Source organism: Protopterus annectens, chromosome 3.part1, assembly GCF_019279795.1.
Source record: "Protopterus annectens isolate FY-2018-M chromosome 3.part1, PAN1.0, whole genome shotgun sequence".
NCBI lineage: Eukaryota > Metazoa > Chordata > Ceratodontiformes > Protopteridae > Protopterus > Protopterus annectens.
In genome coordinates, this window is record NC_056732.1 from 505,313,632 (window position 1) to 505,335,880 (window position 22,249).

At 37.7% G+C, this 22,249-nt stretch overlaps 1 protein-coding gene across 1 annotated transcript in view; it reads left to right on the plus strand.

The window, feature by feature from the left end:
• Positions 1–22,249, plus strand: part of TG (thyroglobulin) — a 2,464,750-nt gene that overhangs the window by 2,399,715 nt on the left and 42,786 nt on the right. Inside the window, exon 47 of the mRNA XM_044066937.1 lies at positions 12,932–13,072. Within this exon, the coding sequence (XP_043922872.1) occupies positions 12,932–13,072 (141 nt within the window). The remainder of the gene's footprint in view (positions 1–12,931; positions 13,073–22,249) is intronic.

The window sequence follows — 22,249 nt, forward strand, 5'->3', positions numbered from 1 at the left end:
ATGTGCAAAGTTCTTGGCTAGGCTTATAAGGGCCTCCGGGCCAATAGCCTAGTGTCATCCTATGAATCTATGAACTATAATATATTTATTAATATGGAGACAAGATTTTGACGCTGCCTTTTGTATATGTATGATCATTTCTGATTTTATATTTTATTTTTTTATGATGCTAACTTTTTAAAATGTAGTTAGTATATAAAATTTAATAAAGATAATGTTTTGGAGCTTTTCTCCTTGGGCCTCAGCTAAAAACGGGCTCTGATCCCACTTAACAAAGTTAAGATAAATTATTAAATAAATAAGTATTAATAAGAGGATTTTAGGGTTTCAATATTTGTATACCAATTTAGAAGGTTTCCTAATGCATAGTATTGATATTTTATATAATAATCTGAGGGCAAAATTCAAGTTAATGCAGTGGGCTCTATTCTCAATGGCTGTCTGGTGAAGAACACTGAGTACTCTGCAGTGGTGAGTGAGAGGAGAGTTGAGCACCAAATCTAGTTATTCTACGATAAGTACAAGCAATAGTGTAGAAACTGCAGTTTTATTTGTATTTGCAATTAAGTGATTTAAATAAAACAACTTAGGGATGGGTAATGTATCAACTATGGAAACTGTAGCAGTTGTTGAAAAGCATCATTTCAATTTGTGAAAAGTACGAAGATGCATCTGTATATCTTTAGCAATGATACTTGTAAGCTCTTCAAATTTTATGTTTAAATGTGCACCTAGGTGTTTATATTTTTGGAACACTCTCTATATCAGCATTTCTATTTTTTATTTTAAACTACATTAAAGAACTCTAGAAAACAACACCAGAACAGCAACAGGACACGGGCATGGTCTTTATACATAACAATCAACAACCATTCAATAAATACACAATAATTCACTTAATGGCAGTGGCAATCTTTCCATTTGCTTGAAATTCAGCTAAATCCTAAAAAAATATATCATAAACCATCATCCTGGACCCCAACATTTCCCCATCAAAACAACCCATCTAAGACAGCGCCATTCTTTCTGCATGTATATGTTATCCAAATTAACTATTTACTTGGGTATAGAATTCTGTTTATCTAAGTTGCCCCCCACATCTCCAAGTATTTTTTATCATTCTTCAGTTCTATCACATCTGATGATTTCAGAAAAGAGTAGACTTCAGAAAAACTATCACCCAAGACCTCTTGGTTGCATCATACCTTAAAAAGAGGTGGTGAATGTAAGAAATTATCTGTATAACATCCTCAGAATCAGCCAAGTAGTGCACATTCCCTTATTGATTTCCATATAATATCACCCAGAACTACCAGGAAATTAAGAATGTATCACCAAAGCATGGGTGACAAAAATGAATGATCGGAAGTAGATGGTTAAATAAGTGAATTAATGTGTTAAAACTCCTGATTCAGGTAGACCTCGACTTCACTCTGAGTTTGGTTATATAAAGCTGTGAAAAACAAAGCTTGCTGCAGATGATTTTTAAAATGCTGGTTATTTGATTGTTATTAATGATAGACCTTGGTGCAGTGAACTCATGCTTAAGGAGAACTTTTAGTCTAGTATCAAGGGAGTTTGTTTTGATAACATTTGCCGGTACACACTTTGCATGCACATTTCTTTGGAATTTCATTATTAGTGTAAGCTGACATTTCCAGGTTTATACAAAGTTTCATTGTTTGTAAGCCAGAGTTCATCAATGTCAACTTGGACATCAGAGAAATATATCCTGAAGAGAAGTGGACCCAGTACTGAACCCTCTGGGACTGCACTGAATACAAACCTTGTAGAGAAGAGTGCATTGAGAACCATTACTTGTTATGGTCTGTACATGACCCAGTTTGCTGTCCAGTGGTTTTGTTAGTCTTGCTGTTGATGAGATAGACCTGATCATACAAATCTGTCATTATGGATAGCAAATAATCATTGTTTGCATTCTGTAACACCTAATCATTTCACAGGTTGCCATTCTATACTACACTTGATACTAGCTCCCCAGAAAAGTTGACATGCCCCCAGTAAGTGAACATCTGCTCATTGGGCTTGTGTCACTTCACTGCTAAATGATTCAAGCATGTGGATAATATGATTGCCACCTGCACTTTTACATAACATGAACAGTTGTCATTGCTAATAGAACAGGCCAGTCTTGTGTCACCTTACAAATTGTGTGCAGACATACTTTACCCAACTTTCTGAATACCACTTTATCTCTTCAGGGAAAAATATTGCCTGAAAAGTAAAATGAGCTTGTCAAAGGTGCATTCATCATGCCAAAATGCCTCCCTAGAGCCATTCTGTCCAACTCTCCCAAATCAGTATAATCACAAAAATCCGTAGTTTTACCCATTTATTAGATGTCTGTTACTGCTGCATCCTTATGAATGTAAGTGCTGTTTGTAAATATAAGAAAGCAAAGAAAGATTCATACCTAAGGCTGAGCTGTCAAACGTTTGTGGTCGGAGGAATAGTTCAGCATTGAACATAGATGCCAGTATCTGTTTAATTTGTCAAAAACTACAGCTATGCATAAAGAGTGAAACATAAAGCACTGTAACATCTCAACACTAAATTTGATAGTTTTATTGGACAGCTATGGATGGAGAGAGTGGAAACACCTAATAACAAGGTGCTAGCAGCTAGAAATCTTTAAAAAAAACATAAGGTAAGAGTTCTGAATCACCAAGTAGACTCAGCTACTTGATAATGGAAGTACCCTAATGGAGCGCTAAAGACTTGACTAAGCCCCAGGTATCCTGAATTTAACTAGCGGCTCAGGTGCTTGTTGTAGTTGGTGAGGAAGGAGTGAAATGCAAGGGGGGGAGCATGCCCTCAAGCACACCTTTCATGGTAGAATCCCCTGTGGAGACCAAGAATTATATGGTGATGCTTGTCTCTACAACTGATCACATCATGCAGAGGAGTAAATCGCATCACAAAGGCCCATTGCACATTGAAGCCCTTTCATACTAATGAGCATGTGTGGACAGTCAGGTTGGCAAAAGAAAATCAGAATGATGGCTCTGCTTCCTGTACTCTCAACCCTAAGCCCCCACCCCTCACCCAGAGAATGAATGCCCCTTAAGGTTCTTACACAGGAGAAGTAATTGGTTATTGGCGTGTCCAGGAGGGTAAGCTCAATGGACAGTGGAAGACTGGAGCAAACAAATAAAAACTAACAAAAGAAATTGATAATGGAAATGATAGCTGGGAAAAGGAAAGCCTTTTCAGAGTCTGAGTCCTGAAAGATTTACAGATTTGTCAATGTGAGCTGGAATGGGAAAGAACAGAAGTTAAAAACTGAGCCTCTCACATCAAACCATTACAAAACAGAAGGAGGGTCATCAAAGGTAAGTTCTGCAAAAGTCTTGAAGCCTCTTTGATTTTCAGCTTGGTACCCAGAGAAGGTATTGTGGCCATATTTAGTTGGCTTGACAGATCTTTTCTAGCAGAAAAAACTGCTGCTGGGTCTTATGCAGTGAAGGACAACACAACCAAATATGACACTTTTGATAATGTGACATGTTAAAGAAAAAGAAACTTTGTCCTGTCACAATTAATGGTGCCCTCTCCATGACTGTGAAAATGGATATGTGTGCATAATAACTAAAACAGTACCTCAAGAATTCATCAAGTGTCAAAAGCCCTAGAAATGGTTATTGAAAATGACAACCTCAGAAGTTCAACAAACCAGAATCACAGGTGTTCTATAACATCTCAAAGAAGGAATTTTGGAGTAAGATAAGCAAGCAGTAATGCTCAACAGGGTGGGCATTATTGGGAAAATAACAGACCACCTAGGGGTGATATGAGGTCTTATGCCAAATGTGGAGGGCTTCTCCACCCCTGGAAGTTCCAGCATTTCCCCTATAACCCCCACCCTGAAGGGCATTATTACACTTAGAAAATGAACCATGTGTTAAATTGGTTTACATTTGTTTTATTATTAGTTTATACATTTTTTGTATTTTTGATACAGAACAGTTCCTGCACCTAATGTTTCATACCTCCTTTAGGGTATATCATTGCCTTTAGAGGACATATTGTACATCCAGTGTATGTATATATATATATATATATATATATATATATATATATATATATATATATATATCGAGAGAGATAGACAGAAAGATAGATATACACTATTTAACTTTTTAATGTATACAAAAAAATTACAAATACAGAGGTAGTCAGTTTCTCACACATATGCAGTGTACAGACTCTCACCCTTGTATAAACACACACTTACACAAACACACACACACACACACACACACACACACACACACACACACACACACACACACACACACACACACACACACACACACACACACACACACACAAATGTATCCAGCAGTTGCAGCCACTCTCTTAATTGTTTACAGCTCAGTTATCTTATAGTGACCAAATGAATAAAACGTATTATATATAGTGCTAAACAAGTCAGCTCCCCCAACACACCTTTCAACTGCCCATGATTTTGTAGAATGTCTTTGATTTTGCCTGATGTTCTTACTGTGTTGCTTAGAATATTTGTTTGGTTTTCTAGTCCTTCAACAAAGTTCACACACATACAGACACACACATACACTCACTTTCTCTCTCACACACATACACACTCTGTCATGGGCGTGTGCCGCAAACACACACACACACACACACACACACACACACACACACACACACACACACACACACACACACACACACACACACACACACAATCACTTTTTTTCTCACACACACACACACACACACACACACACACACACACACACACACACACACACACACACACACACACACACACACACACACACACACACACACACACACATATCCTTCTAATGCAGTTAACAGCATTAGTTTTATTTATTTTCCCATGCTCATAAACACGTCTTAAGTGCTGTGGATAGACATTTGGAAAGTAAAACAACAGCTCATTATAACTGCTGTTGCACTTGCCCTTGTTATTCTTGTTCTTTTTTTTCAGTTTTCTTTTATTATTTTTACTTATGTTTATTGAATGTAAAGATTTAGCAAATGAAAACAATATGGTAGTCATTTTTTTCAGAGCTTTATCGTGGCTTAATATGCTGCCTAAAATTCACAAACTTGGCCCAGGCCTTTCCTTGTACTTTATTAGTCTGTTGGAGAAAGTTTGTTCTCCAGTAGGGTATGTGTATTATGTTTCACCCACTTTCTGGTAGATTTACTTCAACCAAAATATGTAGCTGAGCAGGGCAGCAAAAGTAACTAGATCTGAGTTATTGCATGGGAAAATAAAATGTTTCATGATGACAAAGGCAAATATACCATCCTTCTTCAATGGTGACTTTTTGCTGAATTGTAACACTTCACAATTCTTATGTATGTCATAGATTGTCACAAGATTTAAATGTCAAGCTGCAGGAAAGAAATCCGCTAACCAACAAACTGTGTGAACATGTTGCATTCATTCAAAATATGAATATGTTGCAGCAGTATTTGGTCACAAGGAAAAATGTTCATACTTCAACACTATACACATGCAACAGTGAACTAATCAAAATAGTCTATACCAGCAGAGCTTACTGAGGAAAGCAAACACTTCCAGAATGCTACAAGATGGCCTTTGGATTCCTGCATGGATTTCATCTCTGTAGCTCTATGGATCCCATGTAGCTGTCACTCATCATGATTCAGAATAACAGTGTCTTGAAGAGGGGCATTCACATAGCATGATCACATTTTGAAATAAATGTACCAGAATCTTGCAGAAAATACTCTTACGTTTTCTGTGCTTTTTAAACAAAGAAAGAGTGGTGTATTAGTGACATGTAGGGAAGCTGCAGAGTTGAGTAAAATAAAAGGAAATCACTGGATCAGAGTATATACTGAAAGTGGATGGTTGGAAGGAACAAAATTGCAAGATTTGAAGATTTCTAAACGTTGAAGGCCCTTGTATGACCAGCACATGCAGCAGCTGCATAGCTTGCCACTTTCTGCAATAAAACTGAATAACAATATCAAGAGGATGGTGACAGGTGAGTGCTGGTAATGTGGAGAGAAAGTAAAAGATTACAAGCATATTTGGCATACATTTAGAGATAAGAGGACTGTGGAGTACAGCGGTTTCAGACCTGGAGAAAGACCAAAGGGAAAGATAAACAAGACATTGGAATTATGACATTCTGGGATGGATTACAGTAAGGAAGGGATGGAAACATGACTGGATAGGATTAATGTCTATGACTGGATGGCTGAAAGGGAAAATATGAAGGCAATGAAAGAGGTAGGACTATATATATATATATATATATATATATATATATATATATATATATATATATATATATATATATGTGTGTGTGTGTGTGTGTGTGTGTGTGTATAAATGTAAAAGACTAGCACTGGAAGTGGTTCATGAATTTAAGAATGGATGGGCCTTCATCATCCTCCCTGTACCACTGTACTCATGTGTGCTAAACCTAACCCTAACCCTACCACTACCCCTTACTATATCCTTAGCCTGACACATTAAGATACTAAGCAGTCTTTCCTTAGCAGTACTAGAACACACACACACACACACACACACACACACACACACACACACACACACACACACACACACACACACACACACACACACACACACACACACACACACACACAAACACACACAGACTCACCACTACCCAATCAAGCCAAACATTCACTCCCCTTCCCTAGCCCTTACGTTAATCCTAACCTGTAAACATTCACACACACACACACACACACACACACACACACACACACACACACACACACACACACACACACACACACACACACACAAGCATACATGCACAGAAATATCGACACACACTCAGCCATGATGCTGACACTTTCATTACAGATGATAGTTTCAGCATTACTCCCCACTCCTACTTTCTTTACATTTGACTTGACTGTTGTACCATTTGAAAAAACAAAATATACCACCTAAAATTTTTCATTGAATATTAACTTCAACCAAATATGCTGTAACGACACTCAGACACACACACACATACATACACACATATCTATACATATATATATATATATATATATATATATATATATATATTCATATATCACACACACAGACACACACACACACACACACACACACACACATGCATATCTATGGAAACACACACACAAACATATATACACAGACAGAAAGAGAGAGAGAGAGAGAGACCATTCATCATGGAATAATTTCTCAAGAAACATGAGTGCATTTTGGGAGATTCCTAATAGGCTTTATAATTAAAAAAATGTTTATTTTTATTTCTAAAATGAAAATTCTATATCATAGTTTTGTTTTTGAATATTTTTCTTAGTTATACCTTACAGTTTTATCTTTTCTGTCCAGAAATTTATAATCAAATTATGCACATGGTATTAACAACACATATTAATTATAATAAGTTGGTGAAATAGATTAAATTGAAAACATAAGAACAGATCATTAATAGTAAATTAGCAAAGAACAGTGAAGGCCTCATATCAGCTGAGCAGCTGGTTTAAAATCAGTTATCAAAAATATGAATAAAGAGGTCGTAAAGAAAAAAAATCTAGTTGTTTTTTTCAAAACATTTTTTTTCTAAAACATAATGGCACTTGCATGGACACGACAATGACATTTGCATTATTACTTATGACTGTGGGGTATATGGGTATATGTGCCCTCTTCATTAGTTACTTTTCTTGTATTGTATACTGCACAGTTTCAGGCATACTATAGGATATGAAAGGCTATTCCAAATCAACTTTTTCTCAGGAAGGTACTTCCTTGACCTCACATTGCTGAATTTTTCAAAGGTTGTTTCCAGAAATGTCTTATGCACTTCCTCGTCGTACATATACAAATGATTAATTATGTAAATCATTAGTGGTGGTGTTATAATTACAAAGAATTTCAAAAGAACCAATATAAATGTTTCCCTTAACTCCCGGGCAAATATAAGTTGAGGAGGTATGTCTGAAGTATCTGGTGTGTCGCAGGTATGGACAACTTGCATGAATGCCCTTGGCTGACCATGCTGTCCTTTTCCCTTTGCGTATCTCTCTGGCAATTTTTCTTTTTCTGGATGACTTCTTGAGCATACATGCAATTGTGGTATTCCCCCGTCTTCTCTTCCTGTTGAGGGTGTGTCAGATCTGCTGCTATTTATATAATCTTCCTTTCCCGGGGGAAGTCTTCTGCAATGCTACCCTTCATTTATGGAATTTGACCAATGTTTTGCAGTAACAAGGCTGCACAAGCGGATGAAAATCTGAACAGAAATGCAAAATGTACTGGATGCTTTTAAAATGCTAAGGTATCTTTTCAGCATGGTGTAGAAAGCAGTGAAAGTAGCTTTGAACCGGCATACTGGGAGTTGTGGTCTCCATTTTCAGAAAGGGGGAAAGGAAGCAGCACTCTTTTTATTGAGGGATCACTCTTCACAGCATCACTGGAAACCCTGCATCATGGTGCTGGAAAAAAGACTCCAACCAGTGGTCAAGCCTGAGATTTACTAGTAATATGGGGTTGAGGATGGAAAGATGGATGCATTCCAGCTTGGTCATGGAATTGCATCTACTCTTTGCCCTGCTGTGGATACTGGAGAGTCATGCAGTTTGTAGAACTAGAGAATGCGTTTGACCAAGTATCTAGAAGATTCTTGTGGGAGTTATTGCAGTAATATAGATTCCTTATCCTGCTGTTGGATCACATTCCATTAATGTACTTGTAGAACAAGAGCTACACCTGCATTCTCTGTGTTATGTCAGATACATTCATGGTGGGTGTAGAATTCTGCCAAGGTTGTGCCTTGTATTCCCTCTATTCATGATGTTCATGGACAAGGTTTCAAGGTACAGATGAGATTTAAAGAGTACCCAGTTTGGGGACATAAGGGTTTCATCTTTGTTGTTGTAAATGATATGGTTCCCTTGGCCTCATGTGTACACTGAAGTAATTTGTTACTGACTGTACAGTGAATGGGCAAAAATTCAGTGCTTCTAAGTCTGAAATCATATTTCTACAGGTGAGGCAGGAGCAGCTGACGCAGGTGATAAAGTTTAAGTATCTTAAGATCTTACTGATGAGTGAGGGTAAATTGGATCAGTAGATTTACAGGCAGGTGAGTGTAACTGCAGCAGTTAGCTTCAGCAGTATAACACATGCTTTACTAGAATGTGGTGGTATAGCAGGAGCTGTGATCCAGGATGAAGCTATCAGTTTATCAGTTAGTCAGTCTGTGTCTCTATCCTTACCCACAGTCATGCAATATAGGTGGTTCTGAAAGGAAGCAATCACAGATACAAGCTGTGAAACTAAGGTTCCTTTACAGAGTTACTGGGCTCACTCTCCATGACAGGGTGAGGATTTTAGCAGTTCAGAAGGATATTGATTTAGAGCTTCTGCTCCTCAGGATTAAGAAGAGCCAACTGAAGTGATTTTTGGCACATGGAGTTGATGCCTTTCTGCATTCTTCACAAGTGAGATGTACCAGACATACCCCACTCAAGATGGCCTGAGACAAACCAAGGGGACACTAGAGAGATTATAAGTCTCAGCTGGCCTGGGAAGGCCTTAGCATCCTGCAAGAAAAGATGCAGACTGTTTATGGTGACAGGAAGTCTAACTTCCCCTGCTTAGCTTGCTGCCACCTCAGTTTTCACTAATGTAATGTTTAGAAACTAGATGGCTAGATAAATGGAGCAATGTTTTTGCTGAACAACAGAAATTTCAACAAATCTTTTTTCACCACTAGGACACATCTGCAAAACCGTGGAAAAATATTTAAAAAAATAGCTTTTGTATGGTGGCAAGTTTCTATTCCTCTCTGGCATAGCTCCTTAACCTCTGAATCCCCTTACTGAATATATTAAACTCTGAGGTCAAATTAGCCTTGGAGAAAGGAAGCAGTTCTTTTTTTTTTTTTTTTTTTTGAATGATGGTCAACCCCATCCCACCTTCAACCATTAATCCTTCCTCCTCCATCATTGGCCTGGCCTGTTCATTCATCTTGAGTGTGTGGGATAAGAGTCCTACATCCTATTTGTTCTCAGTGGATGTAAAGATTGATCCTTTTAGCTCCTAGCATCCACTGTGCATGCCTGAATCATCTGAGTTGTTGGCATGCTGTTTCAATGTATGCGCACATATCCATACATACCTAATCAGTTAGCCCTGATCCCTCCTTGTAAACCACACTTTCAAATGATCCTTGGTCTTCCTCATTAATTCTACCATGGTAAATATGCCAAGATGATTATATTATGTTGTTTACAAATACCTTTCTTCACAGCACAAATGGGAAATTACATCACCATCTGAACAATGTCACTGCACATACAGTCACACTGAATGTATCGCAAATACAATCCAAACAGTTTACATTTATGACTAACAAATGAAAATAAGTCAAAACAAAAACTATCCAAAGTTAAAATCACACTAAATTCCCACAGAACAAAAACTCCTACAATACTATTTTACATGGGAGATCTTTAGCCCACCACACACCCCTGACTTGGCAGATCTAACCCCACAGCCCATAATTTAAATATACCAACTACATAGTTACACAACTACAACCAAAGTTCAAACACCTAGAATTATGCTGTAGCTGACAATACAGAAGTTGTATATAGCATATTTAGACAAATCTGTCCAATGATCATTTGTAAAGGCAAAACCCATTCATAACAAAAGCAGACAGCAATGCCAATGCAAATGTAATCATTCAGACACATGCTTCCTTCCCTTCCCCCCGAAGAGAGGTGAGTCAGCTTAGCCATATCATTCCTGTCCTCCCCACACCAGCTCTGTGAGGTGCCTGAGTCACTAGTCGAACCCGGGTTGTCTGGGTCACAGTAATGGCATAGTCCTTCTATGGCTGTGGAGCTGGAAGGGAGGAACAAATTTTCTGAAGTGTGCTTTCAAGAAAATTAGACTTGCTAAAATCACCAGTCACCATTTTGATCAATGGCAGAACTGGATTTATGTTCAAGAAATAAAACTATATTATAAGGAAGGTTAAACATGCATTGTGTAGTTTTTCAAGACATTTCTCTAATTTCATCATCCAGAAGAATTTTGTTAGTGCATTTCTGAAACATTATAGATGAATTTGTCTTATATTCATCATATAATTGTAAACTCCATTGTTTAGCATTTGAGTTCACAGTAAAACTCAAGCCCTGGGATTCAGAAAGGCTTACCACAATGAGGAAGCCTGTATCTCTAAAGGTTTCACCATTGCAGTAAGACTGACCAATTCAGAGACTGCTCTCTGCTGCTATTTCTTTATCCTGGCACTGGCCATAACATGGAGTGTGCTCTTGGGCAGTGTCTAATGCAAATTATCCATGTGAGCTTCCAAACCAATGACAGTGGCACTGGAATGATGTGGTAGAATGATTCAGAGAACTGATCTACTGTATCATTTTCTGCAAGGAGAGGAAAAGTTAAAGCAATTTTTTTTATGGCATTCATCCATCTATCCCTATAGACTGGTTTCAGCTTGTACAACAATGGCTAGGTGCTGTACATGATGAAACCAATGTATAGGAATAGATGTACAGCAGCTAGAGGTAGGTATCATCAAACTGCTCTTGTGTAAGTGTGCCTTATTGGGTGTGTATGTCTGTAGAGGTAAGGAAAGCAGATGTATAGATGTGCGAGTGTACGTGTGTGTGTGTGTGTGTGTGTGTGTGTGTGTGTGTGTGTGTGTGTGTGTGTGTGTGTGTGTGTGTGTGCCTGTTTATACGTGGGTGGGTGTGTGAGACTCTGTATGTGAGTGAGTAAGTGGTTCCATTCGTGTGAGAATTTTGGTAGGAGCTTGTTTGTGTCTGAATGAATGTGCATATGCTTACACGTGTATGTGTGTGTGTGTGTGTGTGTGTGTGTGTGTGTGTGTGTGTGTGTGTGTGTGTGTGTGCATGCGCATGCATGTGTGTGTGTATGTATGTATGTATTTATTGTGTGTGCATGTTTTGGAGTGTGTGTGTGTGTGTGTGTGTATGTGTGTGTGTGTGTGTGTGTGTGTGTGTGTGTGTGTGTGTTTTTCTGTATATACGTGTACATGTGTATGTGTGTTGTGTGCGAGTGTATTTGTGAGTGTGTGTGTGTGTGTGTGTGTGTGTGTGTGTGTGTGTGTGTGTGTGTGTGTGTGTGTGTGTGTGTGTGTGTGTGTGTGTGTGTGTGTGTGTGTGTGTGTGTGTGCATGTACTGGAATGTGCCTGTGCTACAGCAACATGTGGGCTATTAGAGAGATGACTACTGCAGTCAAGTCTGACAGCACACGTGTTCAATTCAGATACAGGTAAATTATTTCTTAATTAGGTGTTCCTCAGTGCAACTTTACCTTGTCTGTGAATTACAGATTCTTGTCATGGTTAGTGACAGACCTGCCTTACTCAATTACATTGGCAGCAAGAATCTCCCTGAAAACCAGGGATTGTATGGTAGCAGCCTATGCTTCAGATCAGAGCTCACTTTACATGTTTTTCTAATATTGTTTTAAGAGTAATGTGACCTTTTCAAGTGTTTGTATTAGAAATGCCTGATAGATGAATTTAAAAAGTGACAGAACCAGAATGAATCTTGTCTGTCAAATGTTTTAAGTTAATTCTGGTGTTAGTTCTTACAAGGAAGACATTGGTGCTAAAACTGTTAAAACTGTCAGTGATTTAAAGTGAATTTGTGAACGGTTAAAAATGCAGTATTAATGTGCATGGACACAGTGGTTATAAATTAATAGATTTTTTTTTGTTGACCTTATTATGTATGTAAAAGCACATAAAAAGTTGGCTATTACAGTAGACTAATTTTTTGAGTGTTTCTTTTAAAATCCAGTGAATCATTATATAAAGAATGAAAAGCCACAACAGTAATGTGTGTTTATTATTTCAGTTTGGATTTGAGCCTACCTTTTGATGTGCAGTCTGTATTTGGGCTTCCCCTTCATCCACAGACAGAAGAGCTGTTCAGTGAAGAAGAAAAAACTATTTCTCTGAATATTATGCAGTACCTGTCTAATTTTATCAAATCTGGGTAAGTGCTAATACTTTGTATGTGGTTTAGAAACAACTGGAAATTAAATTGTCTGCAGCAGGTGTTTGATTTTAGAGAATCTGTTTCATTTGGAAGTGTCCATACTTCCCTACCCTGTGGCACATATACGGTTGAACTCCTGACTGTGATCCAGAAAACCTGTTTTTGATTTTGTGGCAAGTAAGTTGGATATGGTGAGGCCAAGAGGATGAAAGTGAACCCTCACTGTCAGCTCACCCATCTTGGTTGGACAGTGGGGGTATGGCCTGTCACTTGTTTGATGCCAAGGGGAATCATAATATTTTGCACCCAAGGGGCATGGGTCTACTGTGCACAAGCTTTCTAATAGCCACATATTAGCATGTGTAAGGAGGGTTGCAAGCTTTCCACAGGTAAGCAGCTAAAGAGGTATTTGAGCAAGCCACCATGGAGAAGCCCATAGTGGAAAATGCCCTTATGGATGCATGGATGATGACCTCAGGACTTGCTGTCAACCCTCTTTCAGCAGTGAATGAATGTGCTATATAGGTTGTGGGAGACTGATAGCTGGCTGATATTAGGCATCCCCAAAAATAAAGTATGCCTACAATATGCACACTTTTAAAATAGGTAGCTTTCCAATAGTATACACTCAAATATAAAGGTTAACTGTGATTACATATGGTTATAGTAACATGACAGTTGTGTTGCTTTTGTAAACTAAATTAAACAAGCCTTAAAGATTTAACACTTAATGCCCCTGTAATAAAGCATTGCTTATTATGGTAGACAAAGTTATTGTTTCTATCCTTTACACATGCTAGTGACAATGTATTTCTGTAAGTGTTTCAAGTTTAGTCCACTAAGCTTTAAAATGACTACATAGTATTTGCATGAGTACGTTATACTTCAAAAACGCAGTCAGTGGCACGCGTATGTGCTGGTTGATATCCCTGGCTGAGCCTAAAGAAGCAACCATTTGGTGTCTCCTGTGGGTGGACAGGGCAGTCCTGCTAACATTAACCTTTTTGAAGAATTTAGAGGTGGTGTAGCATAGTCACCCATTGCATGCTCCATCCATGAGATGTCACTGGGTGTGTACTCAAGATGTAGGGTAAAAACCAAAAAAATGTCAAATCACCTTTAATGGCTACCTACATGATGACCTCTCCTGGCTGATTCTCACCTATGGAGGTAGGGAAAATGGGACAGTTGGCTGAGAGGGGACTTGATGATCAGGTGAAAAAAATAACAAATTGCATGGATGCTTCTGTTCATGGCTGCAGGTTCACTGGTGTCACCCATTCTTTCTAAAAAATCAAAGCTGTACTCTGAACTCTGGACATCCAGTCATTCTCTGCTTCTATCTGTCAGAGTAGCCTTAAATGTAGCCTAATTAATACTTTGTTAGACTTGTAGTGGTGCCTTAATCCATAAGCTGAATGTTAGGAACCTAACCCTCCAATGAGTCCTGTTTATGTTTTGATGTAGATTTAGGTCTCTAGTGCAAGTATTTGTAGAGTCACTGGTTTTGTGAAAATAAAAGAGGCCAAATAAGTTTGAGTCTTTCATGGCTTAAAAGTTAGACAAAGGTCACCTGAGAGAAGCCAGAAGGCTACTCAGTATAAGAAAATCTGTGCCAGTCTTTCTAGATAGTTGAATGATTGAAGACCTTTAATTTTCTTGGCTAGAAATCTTTGGAGCCCTTTCAGTTGAGTGATATGCTTAGATTGTACAAACCAAAAAGGGCACTGCATTTAATAATGGGTCTGATAAGGAATGAATACAGGGGTAAAATTACTTATTTGGCTCTTGAAGATATTCCATTGGTAATTAACTGGGCCACATAAAAGGATTTCTTGACTATGGTGGAAACATGATGATGGATTGAAAGAGAGTTGTGCAAATAAGTATCCAGGTCTCTTATAAATGGTTCTGCCTGAGGAGGAGCACCATTTATAATACCTGAGGTGGAAACACCTTTTTTTGTATATTCTACTATGCTTCACTTTTTTACATTTAACTTTAGACCATTTTCAGTATACCAGGTATGTGCATATTCCAATCCTTGCTGGGTCTGTTTAGTATCAGTAGATAAGCAGATAACAGAACTCACCCTGCTATCATCAGCAAACCTGGTCAGCCACATTTCTGAGATATTGGCTTGGATATCTACAAAATAAATGCCAAGCATGAGAGTGCCAAGTGCAGATCCCCATGGCACCCCACTCATTATGATATTGCATTTCTCTATGGCACCCCACTTGTTACAATGTTGCATTTCCCCATGGCACCACACTCATTACAATGTTGTATTCAAAGAGGGTGCCATCAACTTTCACAACCTGAGATCTGTTAGATAGACAATTTGCAATCTAGCAGACAACAGGGTTTATATTTTGTGTATTTGTTTTCAATAATTCCAGAATGGGGAACATTATCAAAAGCCTTGGCAAGGTCAAGATTAGCAGTGTGCATCAACTGACCACTGTTCACATCTTCTGTAACCTTTTCAAAGTAGCTTTCTAGGGCCAGGTAGCAGAACTTGCCCTTCCAAAAAAACAGACTAAGTGGGGATCTAGTTCGGGTAAGTCACCTGTGTCTGCATAAATGAGCTCTGTTACAATATATCCCATGACTTTGTATTTAAGGCTGAATAGGTTGATGGGCCTATAATTGCCTATGTCTGTAGATGAGTCACTCTTGTCTGGGAGATCTACATGGATGTTCTCCATGTATCAGGCACAAACCATGTATATGTGCTGAGCTGAACAGTTTATATAGAGAGTCAGATAGTGTATTCTTGGTACTGATGAGAATGCAGCCTGGTGTTTTGTCTAGTCATACAGGATTATTATTTTAAGCCTTTGGCAAGGAGACTAAAACATGTTCCAAGGTGATTGCAGGGTTAATAATTTCCAGGGATAGTAGTGGCAACAATGTAGGCAAGTGGGGTAAAGTTAGCACTAAATTTGCCTGCAAATATGTTGGCTAATCCTTGTGATCAGAGAGTATCATAATATGATTGATGAAGTCAGTGCATTTTTGCACATTATTCATTAATTTTCTGACACAACTGGATAAAAATGTGTACTTTCCTTTTGGTATCGCTGGCAACCTTAAGTTTACATTTTGCTTTACAGTCTTGCGGTAGGAGATACATTTCTTGCAACTTGTCATTATTTTCCTTCGTTTGTTATACCATTTATTTATACAGGAGTTCCGACAGAAAGGAGTATTCCTGAATTTACCATTATATTTAGAGCAGATGGGTACTGATATTTCTATGCAGCTGTTTAGGTGCTGTCAAAGGTAGGGGGTGAAGGTGACAGCTCTTTTATTTGGGTTTACTTGCAACCATCCGTAGGGAATTTTGCATCTGTCCATGGAGAAGTCCCTAAAGTTGATCTCATTTGTAAATGAGGTAGTACAACTAAGCTTGCTAGTGAACATAACCAAATTTAATTTTGGGCTGATTTAACCAGGGATGAGGAAAATGTGGGGTGAGGTGGAATCAGGGGCTAAGGTGGTAAAGAATAGATCAAGGACATTAGAGCTGCTTGTGGGCAGTTTTATGATTTGCTGTAGTGGATTGGTATTAAAAAAGTCTAGGAAACACTGAGCAATAATTATTTTTAGAGGTATAAGTGTACCTACCTTAATTACTTTAATAGCTTCCAGAACAGTCATCCTGCTAAAAAGGGGTAATTGGCAGGAACAGAGAACTGCACTCTGCCTTCTGGTGGACAGCAGCAGAATCCCTGAAGCCTTGCCTAACTGTTATCATGCAGGACAGGTAAAGGACAGTTATACCCAGAGGGATATACAATCAGATCCCACACACCACTGCAGCCCCCACTCCTTACCCCTACCTGAAGTTCCATCCCATCAGAAAAATTCTGAAAGAAAACAGTTGCTAAACTTTCTTACAAAAGAGCTAACCACGAGGTCCTAGCAAAACAGATAGAGTTAGGATCCTACTCCAGGTTATTTTTGATCTCAGCAACACAAAAAACCTCAGCCCCATGCTGAATTTAAGTGGTTTAGTTTATCCCCTCCAAAAGGAAAATTTACTGTGGTCATGGTGCAAACCATCATTCCATACTTGTCACAAGGATACTGGATGTGGACCTTTGACTACAAGGATGCCTAACTAAATAGAAAGATATCCAAGAAGTCAAAGTGGTACCTGCATTTCTAGGTAGGAGCAAGTCAATACCAGTCCAGGGCTCTCCCATATGATCTCATGTTAGCAAACAGGATTTTGCCAGTTGTATCTCAGTAGTTGCAGGGAACCACAGGATGGAATGGGTCAAAGTTTCTGCAACCTGAATGACAGGCTTCTAACTGCTCCCTCATTGTATAGTCTAATCTGTCCCTCAGAGTTCCTTATGAGTCTGTTTCACTCCTTGGTGATCACAGTAAATATTGAAAAGTTTTGGCTGGAACCGCCTAAACTGTTCACATTCATAGGCTACAGTCTAGGCACACCTTCTTGCACAGCTAGAGTCTCCTCAAATAGGATCCTACCTTTTCAGCAACTAGACTGCCAACTCATTTGGTTGCAATCTGAACAAACATGTCTTTGTCTAAAGGCATTAGAGCTGATACCAGTGACAATTCCAGAAGTATACTTTCTTCAAAATATTTTGAGAGCGGATGCTATAAATAAAGTGGACTTGAAAGCTACATCTTTGCAAGTCATTTCAGATTCCACCCCACTTTAGTGGCTCTCACTGCAGATACTTTTGCCCCAGTATGGGTGAATATTGTCAAGGCAACCTGTTTGAGCTTTCTGGTTACACAGAAGCCAAATTCCATGTTAGTATTCTGGAGATAAGGGCAGTCTTTTTCATGATTGTATCCATCCAGGATTTCCTGCCCCAGGGTGTGATAGCCATCCACATTGATAACATGGCAGTAGTTTGATATACAAACAAATAGGGAGGTGCACATTATGTCAAAAATTAGTAAGTTTATGAGAATTAGTAATATTAGCTGAATACTTTCTTTAGCAAATCGTATCACAGGAGAAGTGGACGGGAAACAGGAAGTTTACCCCGGGGATCACTTCAGTGGCTCTGCTGAACAGAGGCACAGGGAACTAATCTAAGGGGGCGGTGAAAGCCAACACATTCCGGCTAGGCTTATAAATGCCTTTGGGTAGATAGCCTAGTACCTACCTATGAACCTATAACTAGTGGGTATGCTCAGCCACTGATGTCTGATTGCACATGATTGGTTCCTCAACTCCTCAGCAGTACAGAGATTGTTGTTTTGCTGGGGGTACTGTGATATAACCTTTCTACAACCCCTAACTATGCCAAGTAAAGCAGCTTCTTCTCTCTCATTCTTCCACCAGGAGAATGCCCCATGGATACTGTCACTGAGAATTGGTATCCCTCCCCCCAAGCCTTTTCTATACTATTTCACCATTTTCTTTTGATAATTAAAGTTATGGATAAGGTCAAACAGCACAAATCCAAATTTACTCTAATATTCCCAGCTTGTCCTCAAGATGTTTGGTTCCCCTTGATCATATTTATTTTCTTGTAGAAGTTTCTTCATCTGAGGCTCTTCAGGACACTCCTATCACATCTCAGTGGCAAAACCCTATCCAGATCGTTATACCCTACATCTTGAAAGATCAGTATTATTCTGTTTTATTCACTGTCTTTTCAAACTGTTGCTAGCATGATTATTAACTTGAATAAAAAGCTGCATGAAATATAAAGGGTTAATCTAAAATAATGTAAAATGCTAAAAAAATAGAAAGTAGTGTATGTGCTGGCAAACATATAATAGCTTAAATTGATTTTGGCATCCATGTGAAGGAGTATGTTATTGAGAAATAAAGTCTGTAAAAATGACTACGTAGATGGCAGCTGCAAGGACATCCATGAAGTAAAGCTGAAACATCAAGACAAGATAAAGAAAACACAGACAGTGCTGGAACACTATGTTTCAGATAACTGAGTTTCCTTGGACCACCGAGCTTAAAGAAAGGACAAATCATAAATTAGAAGAACAAAGAAAAACTGTTATACAAAGAAAGAACTGTTTTACATCAGACTCTGGAAAAATACCAGATATTCTGGTATAAATGTAACTATGCTTAAACAGACTTTGGGAATTTGCTATAGAGAGCTGACAGCATATGTGTTGCGTGTTTGGAGAACCAAAAGTCAAATGTAACAGAAATGTTGCACTAACTAAAGCAGCTTACTGAAGCAGTTTGCCTCTGTGTATTTATTGTACTTAGTACAATCTAGTATTTAAAAGTAGCTGTTCATACTAAGAGTTAATATACTGTGGTGTGCTTGCATGCAAATGTAAATAACAAAAAGTAACCAACCGGAAGGCAGTACAGAATTCTTCAATGGTGAGCCACAGTTGACGGACCGCATGGTTTCTCCTTGTGACAACTATAGCTACTTTTTCATTTTATTCAGTTAGTACGTCCAGTTGCAAAGCAAATGTTTGCCTCCTTCTTCTGCACAGTATCCAGTAGCAGAACAGTACACCTCTGCAAGTTTCACAGGTCCTGTACATTTGCACAGCTGAATCTGCCAGATGTGTTGACCAACTTTTAAGAGAATCAACAAAGGACTTCCACGCTTTCTCGACAGAAGATTTGGCCACATTCCACACAGAAACTGGTAATTCTTTTCTTTGTTTCTCATTTCTACAGCATGGATGTTATAAACAACAGAACTGTAAAGTGTACCACTACCTTTCAAGTACACAGTAGTAATAGTCCAGCACATGTATTGTCAGGATTTAAAGATTGGTATAAACACAACTGTAGCACATGCAGTACTTTATTAGTTAATGTTAATGTCAATGCTTTATGTAAATGCATTATGTTTGACTGGTATCTTAAACAGCAACATCATTTGTATGACAGTAAACGTTTATATCCTGTCACCACATGTAAAATGTTAATATCAGAGTTACAATATCAGTCAAGTCAGTTATTTACAAAATCTTCTGTACATCTTGCTAGACAAAAGTGGCATAAACCCACTGCACATTACAAAACAGTTAAGAACAGAGACAAAGTTCATGGTAAACTGACAAAAAGATTTAATAAACTTCTAAGACACAGAGTGAGTTCAAAAAGTTCAAACAACATATGCAAACACTTTTTCAAAAGTGCATAAGAGCTTTAAAGTCAACAAAACAGAATGCTGACAAATATAATCTGGTTAGTAAACAGTTAAAGAAACAGCAGTTAACTGCGCTAATAAGAAATAATTTATGACGTACTATTCTACCTTTAGATAATGGTTAAGCGTACTCAGCACAGACTTTTATTCAGTTAAAGCAAGGCACTTAAATAGTAATTTTAAAACAATTTCAAATAAAACAGTTCTAGGGCATAGAAATCAAATGAAAGTAGTTAAACGCAGAAAAGACATGACGTCACAAGACTGACATGAGTATATATTTTTTTTTATCTAAAGTGCAGCAAAAGGCAGACCACAGCAAATGTAAATCATGTAAATATATTTGTTTTAAGCATGTGTTAGTTAAGTCAATATCTCTTTTGTTTCTTACAATATTTTGTAATTGTATAATAGCATAAAAAAATAGCATAGACTCCAGCAAAAACAGTCTTCAAAAGCATTATTATGCATACTTAGGCAAATTACGAATGTTTGTATCAAGTTGGAAGAATATTTTAACAAATGGCTGAATGTACGAGTAAGTGCTAAAGGAGATAAGCATCTGAAATGCGCAGAAAGAAAAAAAGTAATGTGACCTCAAATCTTTCCAGGCTGGAATGGGTAGTTACGAAAAATGTTGCATGACATAAAATGTTACTGGTACTGAAATCTATAAGGGCAAGGAGGCAAGACTGGTTGTCAGGCCAAATGGCTTACATTTTTCTAAAATATTATTGTTAAATATTCACATACAGCATTAAATAAAATTCTACAAAAATCCTGTTTGGTAATTGTAATAAGACATCATAATTTTTGCAATTAAATACTACACCGAGTACAGTCAGCACATGGGCTATGTTATGCAGTTAAAATAAATTATGCAGGTCCCTTTACAAAAAGGGAGTGTACAAATAGTTACTAGTACTACAACTTTAACAGTATAGGCAACAGCAAAAGCTTTATAAAAATAATCAAATCAAAAAGCAAACGAGTAAGACCAATGTGTCACTTCTACATAACAGCCAAAAGGCAAGCATACATTCAATTCTCAGAGCACAAAGCAAATAAACAATATTGCAGTAACATTATGTATACTACAGGGGTAAGGGCATGCTTTCAATTTTACACTAACTGTGTAAGCAGTACTGCAAAAGGTATGTAATTAGCAGGCTTTAGTTTAATGCTAGGTTTAAAAATTGGACTGAGTGTACATTACAGTCATGTATATACAAATACAAAAAAAATCTGTACAAACAAGTGTATTCTGTACAGTATATAGTAAATGGTTTATCTATGTAAATAGAGTAACAAGTCATAGCTTGACATTTGTGACATGTTTTTTTTTTTCAAAAAACAAGACTGCAATGCCTTTGCAATAAAATTATTGTCAATAAATTGCAGTATAAAACATCACTGTATAAAGTCATATTCAGATTCATCCAGTTCTAATAGTAATGGTTTTCATCATTGTGTTGACAATATTAAACCGTGTTAACTTGCTCTATTAAAAGGAAATCTAAAGGTTTTGTTTCCCAATGTGTTTCTAGTTAATAGCAATATAACTTGACTATAGACAATTTTGTATTTAAAATAAAACAGAGGGAATGTATACAGTGATAAATATGTTTAAATATGTATAAATGCATGTGCACAGCTATTTGCTAGTTAGATGCATATACACATCTGTTGCTATAATATATGTAAAAATAATATAGTTAGTTAAATACATGTATTTCTGTTTGGTAGCATACATATATTCTGGTACAGCTTGAGACAAGCTGTATGTTCAGTGTCTGGAACATGTTTCAAGGACTATAGTTAAAAATGCAGCTGCGAGACAAGGCAGCATTAAACACAGACATCTGCATTTCATTTGCATCATTCTGAACATCAAAACAGAGGGAATTACAATATTTCATGAATGCTACACAAAATAGAACACAAAACAATTTTAGTTGTAAAAAGCATACAGCATGTACGTTTAAAAAAACATTTAGCACAAATATAACTGCATGGTTAGCTAAACAAG